At 50.7% G+C, this 6,882-nt stretch overlaps 1 protein-coding gene across 1 annotated transcript; it reads right to left on the bottom strand.

The window, feature by feature from the left end:
- Window positions 1-4,532: 4,532 nt before the first annotated feature.
- LOC123410299 (RING-H2 finger protein ATL3-like) lies at window positions 4,533-6,205 on the bottom strand. Its single transcript, XM_045103219.1, has one exon. It carries the CDS (start codon window positions 5,686-5,688, stop codon window positions 4,744-4,746), a length of 945 nt encoding a protein of 314 aa, XP_044959154.1. The 5' UTR covers window positions 5,689-6,205; the 3' UTR covers window positions 4,533-4,743.
- Between the last annotated feature and the right edge of the window lie 677 nt (window positions 6,206-6,882).

Here is a 6,882-nt window from a genome sequence, read left to right as displayed (position 1 = left end):
TGCTTTAATTTTTAAATTATTTAAACATCTCAGCAGCTCTCGGCTAAGAAGATAAAATCCGGGGAGTGTAAACAAGTTTACTATTCAGAGCCGATTTGTCTTTTTTATGAGAGCTACCCACATGTCTAAATGACCTGAAAATTGGATCAGACCTCACACAATAAATTTTCTATCATGTAAAAAAAGGATTCTTTTGAGATTTTTTTCCTGATCAGGTGCAGATGAATCTGGACACCGAAACACTCCACTCCTTGTGAATGGTGCTACTCTTCCTTATTTTGCACACATGCTAAGAAATTACAAGTTATGCAATAGGATGAAAACAAACATTCATATTTTTGCAGAGTAAAAATAAGATAATGTTCTGGTGCGTGTATGATCGATACTTTTTTTCATTTTTGATCTGAAAGCATATGAAAAAAACATCAACCGAGGCCGCAACAGTTGGCCCATAGATCTATCATGTCCGCACCTAGCCACCTACCTGTGATGCAAAGAGTTGGTTGTTCACGCTCCTGGAGTCTTATCACATGCATAGTTCGTCAAGCTTGTTGTTATATTGTGGGCAATCTGATCGTCCCGTCGGAAAGCGATCCATGAAGGAATTTTCCAAAGCCCTCCAGGAACAAAGTCGTTCATCACCAAATTCATCATAGAGCTGGATATCTTGCAGGAGGGGCAAGGGGTGGGTCAAGCTAGAGGCCTCACAACGTCATCCTTGACAGATAGACCCAAAGCACCATCACAGGGGTAAGCGAAGATTCATGTCAACATAGGAATCTGGAATGGAACAGGTGGAGCAGCAGCAGCTGTATGCAAAAATAGAGATGGCTTGTTCTTGGGAAGTTCGTCCCTAGTTATTGGGGGTGTGGATGATTTTGCAACGGTGGAGGCAATAGCATGTCGAGAAGCTCTGGCTTTTGCGAAGCTAATTTCATTGTTGCATCGGATTCCAAACAAGTTGTTATGGAAATCAACAACAATGGCCGTTGGACGTATGGAGCTATCATTAGTGAGATACCAGCTAGAGCATCTTTAGTCAATGTAAATTTACTTTTGAGGGTCGTGCTGTTAATTGTGCAGCACATAGTTTAGCTAAGCATGCACTATCGTTGGGTCTGGGACATTATGTCTGGTTTGGCCAATCTCATGACCCCGTTTGTATCCCACAACTTGTGGTTTTCGAGGAATAAATTTTGATTTCCCCCTAAAAAAATCTACATGCGATGCCCCCACCACCTCCCTCTCTCGTTGTCTGCGATGCCGCAGCTTCTGGGTGACGTTCTCCGCCTTGCAAGACGCGGTGGAGGAAGGGACGCCGACGAACGAGACGGATTGCGTCTCCATTGCGGCGGTCGGGGACCGACTGAATGACATCATGATAGCGGATCAGGATCGATGGTGAGGATGGGGAGCAAGGATGGCGGGCGTCGAGGGCTCAGACGCGAGTAATGTTGCAGGGCAACGGGAGGAGAAGAAAGGGTTTAGAGGATTTGATGCAATTTGCGGCAATGCTAGGTTGTCGGGTCTGACGTGGCGGACGTGTCCGGACACGCTAGGACGCATTCGAATACCTTCATATCCGTCTCATATTTAGGCTAGATATGAGAGGTGCCGATTAGTTCGGGCATTTGAGCTACGTTTAAAAAGCCCGTATGAACTTAAATTTCGTGATCGCTCGCTCTGTGAGGACGTATGAGGCGGGTTAGGACGCCCGGCTGTGCATGCTCTCATTCCCTTACCTTCGAATCCAACATAAAAAATATGGTAAAGGATATTAAAAAGAAAGCATCCTTCGATCCGTTTCTCAGGCCGGGAGCACAACACATGGCGCATGGGCCACGGCGCAGCGTCATCTCCCCAGAGGCCCCCGGGCCCGCCTTCTCGCGTTACGCGCGCAGCGCGGGATCCAACGAAAACTCCCTCACCTCACGCCCTCCGCTCCCGCCGCGCATGCCACGGCACGGCACGGCACGGCCCCCCTCCGCGGCGCTCCCACGGCAGCGCAAACGGCGGATCCGCGCGCACGCACCCCCACCGCCACCGCCATTGTTGCTTGCGTCCGCGTACGACGTGCCGCGCCGCACGGACCTCCAGTCCACGGATCGGGCCGTTGCTACCGCCTGCCCTACGCGCGCGCTAGGGTCCTCCAACCCCAACCCCTCTCTGCTCTGCGCACGTCCCCCACGAGGGAGCGGTGCCGCCGCCGCCGCCGGGGACCGGCGTCGCGCGTGCCCGTCGCCACCGACCGGCCCAGAATTGATCTCACGCACGCATGTCGAGTTACGAGATACAGCAGAGAACCACACACTACTGCCACGCTACACCCGGATCATCGGCAGCTAATCATAACGAACGTGGCAAAATGTATCGGGGTCAATCTGCTTAAAGGATATTATACACTAAGTATCAAAACTCTGCTCACACGTAGGTTATCCACTCGGGGATGGATGGATGGATCGAGGGGGAGGACTACGTAGACACGACAGCCTAAGCACGTAGAAACGGCAAGGAAGCTTCAGAAAGTGATGCCGGAGGGGACCTAGCCCTCGTTGAGGCCTTGTTTGGTACTAGTGTATTTTAGGGAATTTATGAAGATTATCCCGGTCAAACCCCTAAATTACCACACATCCTATAACATTATTTGGTTCTAGTGTATTTGACATGTTTTATCCCCACATTTCCTCTCAAATCCCTAAATTATAGTGCATTTTTCTTAATACCCAATACATTACCCCTACCTAGTGTATTGGGGATAAATGGAGATTTGAAGGGATTGGGTAAAGGTTGGGGTTTCATCCAATCCTTAGAGGATTATCCCCGTCAATTTCCTCAAAACACTAGTACCAAACAATGCCTGAGGATCGGGGATTTAGCCGCCCGCGGAAGCACTCTGACCTTTTCCATTCGATGGGACGGGATGCCTCGAATCCACTATGGCTGCGCGAGACACGACTAATCGCGGCAACCCTAATCATTCCAAGAGATTGGATCGCACGACTTAACCACGCAATCATCCCAAGCACATTAGAACTGCATATACAATGACGATGTAGTACTAGTATATAGATATACAACACATGTTTAATTTCATAGACCGGGTGCTCGTTCGTTGCCGGGAAATGCAGGGCGGTAATGCCCGAACGTGTGCTACTACTACTACTTCCTAGACAAGTTTATGAAACCAACTTGTATTAGAAAAAATCTTGTATGTATGTGCTTGTTGCCCGGAAAGAGGCATGCTGAGCAGTAATGCATGCATGTAAGATTATAGATTTTAGTTCATCCATCCTCAAGTGCAACTTGTCTTAGAAAAAAGAAGAGGTTCATAAACAAGTGAAGCATAACCACTTAACCAGGACGTGTGTATGTGATTTGATTAATCTAAGTAAAAAAGTCAAAGTATTGTACCCCCCCCTGCGCGTCCCTCGTGTCAACCGTCAACACGCGGTCACCGTGGCGTGTTTGATCGGCAAAGCTCAAACAAACGGGTAAAGAAAGAGAACTGCTCCGATGGACGGAAGAAACTTCGAAACGACAAGCTACCGGTAAACTTTTCACCCTGTCATCGCAGTGTTTGAAGCTCGGAAACAAACTGGTTCGGAATTTCGAATTTTTAGGCTTGGGATTTGGGAAGAGGCGATGCTTCAAGGCACTGGAACTTGTGACACGCCTTTGGCCAGCTGCAGGTGCCGAGTCTAGTTTAGTTGCTTTCCTCACGCGGCCGGGTGGGGTATGCAGATGCGGAAAGGGGTTCTAAACCAACTCTTTGTCAGCAGAAACCAACTCTTTGCCGAGAAAGCGCAGAGGTTGTCGCTTGCACACTTGGTTTTTCTGGTCAATCCACGGTTGAATATTTGTTTTCGAACAAAGATAGGCCGGCCTCTGTCAGTCGTTCGGCGCAAGCGCATTTGGTGTGTCCTTGCTTGTTACTCCTTTTCTCCATTGTCCAATGTGGTTCACGACTTCCGGCTGCAGAACTAACTCGGTCGTAATTTCTTGTCTAATCATATGTACAGTCAGTCAGTCAGTCAGAAACAAAGTTCAACTGATCATATTCATATATGCCTGAAGAAGCAGAGTTCAACTGAAAACGCTGTTTGGAACCATAATAGGTTATGATAATCTGGACTATGAAGATAGATTATATAATCTGGTTTATAAAAATAATCTAGATGGACATGTTTGGAGGCCAGATTATATAAACTGTAATACAGGTTTTACATTGCATAATAACCTGCCCTCAGTTTTTCTTTTTTTTTGAAAAAAGAGAAGGGTGGCGGTGGTAGGAATGTAATTATCTCCAACTTTATAAGGGTAATGGATCATTAGCAATTCATAATCTGATTTTAACTGATATAGGGTAGATTATGAGTTTTTAATAATCTATCCATCTTGTTTTTATAATCTACACCATAAGATGTCCTGTTTGAAAACATAATAGATTATAAAAACTGAATTATATAATCTGAATGGTTCCAAACAGGGCCTAAATCTGTTTCAACCCGGTATGTACGAGCAAAGCTTATCAATTTCATCAACCAACGTCAATAACCAATCAGTGGCACCAATGCGAAACATCCCTTTGTTTACATCAGAATTGCTGGCCAAAATCCTTGGCGGAAAGAGAGAAAGACAAAAGAAATTGAAGCAAGGGAAGAAGAAAGAATGAACACATGTATGTATGGACTCTCCGGTGATCGGCGAGGCGAGCCAATGCGTCAGAGAGCCACGCCGGATGGATCAGTTCGACGACGGAGGCGGCGTCTTGGGCGGGCGCCCGGCGCCGAGGCCCTGCTCGATGTCGCGCGGGCTGGAGGAGGACGTTGCGCCCACCACGGCCTGCTTGCCCCTGCTCAGGAGCCGGCGGAGCGAGCGGAGCCGGGCGGACATCGGGGATCGGAGGTCGCTCGCCGGCAGCGGCGTGGCCGGGGACGAGGCCGCGCCCACCGCCGTTGCCCGGGATGGGATATCGATCACCAGGTTCTCCTTCCTGCGCCCGGAGGCGGAGGAGCTGGTGGAGGCGGCGGCGATCGGGGGCGTTGGGGCTGGCGGCGGCGGCGGCGGCATCCCCCCGAGGCCGCCGTTGGTGACGTCGTCGTGGGTGCCCCAGAAGAGGACGTTGGTGGGGAACTCCGGCGTGGCGTGGTCCTCGCGCGGCAGGCGGGGGAGCCCGTCGGCGGCGTCGGGGCCGACGGGGGCGCGGCAGAGCGGGCAGGTGTCGTGGGAGTGGAACCACATGTCGATGCAGTCGACGTGGAAGCGGTGGGCGCACTTGGGCAGCGTCCGCACCTTCTCGCCGTCGGCCACCTCCGAGAGGCACACGGCGCACTCGAGCGCGTCGCGGCCGCTCCTCCTCCCCTGGCCTCCGGGGGTCTTGGGCGAGGCGCCGCCGCCGTAGACGGCGACGGGGAGGGACGATAGGACGGAGGCCGGCAGGCCGCGGCGCGGGAACGGGGAGTCGCCGACGAAGATGAAGCGCGAGGAGGCCGTTCCGGCGCCGTGGAGCATGGGGTTGGCCCCCAGGAAGCGCTTGGCGTAGAGGTAGAGGAGGAAGACGAAGACGACCACCATGAAGAGGAAGATCACCGCCGCCAGCAGCACCCCGTTGCTGATGGCCAGCTGCGCCGGCGCGCCCGCCGTCGCCGCGTCCGCCGCCGCTCCAGACACCGTCGGAGGCGAAGACATCCTGCCCGTCTCAACAACAAGTGATTCCCGTTTCCCGGCGAAGATGGCTGGGTGACGACGCTCTGGCAACGGAGAGAGGAGGAAGAAGGGGAGAGGAGAGGAGCAAGCAATGGAGGAGGCCGCCCGTGGTGGCACGGTATTTGAAGGCTGCTAGCTGATCCCCGTGGTGGGATCTTCTGCGGCTGGGCCGTGTGTTCCTCTGGTTGGTGAAGGGCCGTGGTGGCGTAGAGGATCCTGTGGAGGGGGCTGGGAATGAGGAGGGGAGGTGGACTTTGTCAAGTTGTGGGGTCGCGGGGTTTGACTGGGCCGTTTCGACGGTGGCCTTCTGTTCTCGCCGGCGGCCTCCGGGAAGCATCCAACTGGCGGGCGCGCGGGCAGCCGCCGCCGCCGCAGTAAGGGCAGTGCAGGAAACTGGGTATATTTCGCCGGCGACTGACTGACCTGACCTCGCCGGTCACGGTCAATGTGGCTTCCACCATCGCCTTCCTGCGAATGTACAAAGCCATTGCACATCTTTTGCACGGGCCGTCCGTGTGTACTCCCTCCGTACCTAAATATAAGTCTTTTAAGATATTTTACTAGGTGTCTACATACGAAGCAAAATGAGTGAGTCTATACCCTAATATATATCTATATACATCCATATGTAGTCCACTAATGAAACTCTTAGAAAGACTTATATTTAGGAACGAAGGGAGTATATATATACTCCCTCCGCCCTAAAATTCTTATCTTAAATTTGTCTAAAAATAGATGTATCAAAATATGAAAACGTAACTAGATACATTTATATCTAGACAATTCTAAGACAAGAATTTTGGGACGGAGTAGTATATATATAGACTACAATAAGCATATCAAAATCTTAGTCAAACAGTCAGTTAAGTGTATACGTTTTGGAATTCATCTCGGCATGCGTCAGATATGAGCTATGCACGCTCGGCCGTGTGCCGACTAAGAACTAACTCAAGCCAAGAGCATCAAATCTTATGTTCGAGTCTTTTTTTTTCAAGGTAAAAGGGCTGCCATTTTTATTAATTAAGGAAAATGCTTTTAGAAATTCTAGTATACTGCATTTCATGGAGCGATGTACATATGTTGTGTTGATGCCGAAATGGCTTGTGCAGTGAAAGCGTGCGTCGTGTGGTTGAGTCGTCACGCTGCAGCACAACCTTTTAGGGTAAGTTACCGTAG

Source organism: Hordeum vulgare, chromosome 7H (assembly GCF_904849725.1).
Source record: "Hordeum vulgare subsp. vulgare chromosome 7H, MorexV3_pseudomolecules_assembly, whole genome shotgun sequence".
NCBI classification, from domain to species: Eukaryota; Viridiplantae; Streptophyta; class Magnoliopsida; order Poales; family Poaceae; genus Hordeum; species Hordeum vulgare.
This window is presented reverse-complemented; position numbering and strand designations above follow the sequence as displayed.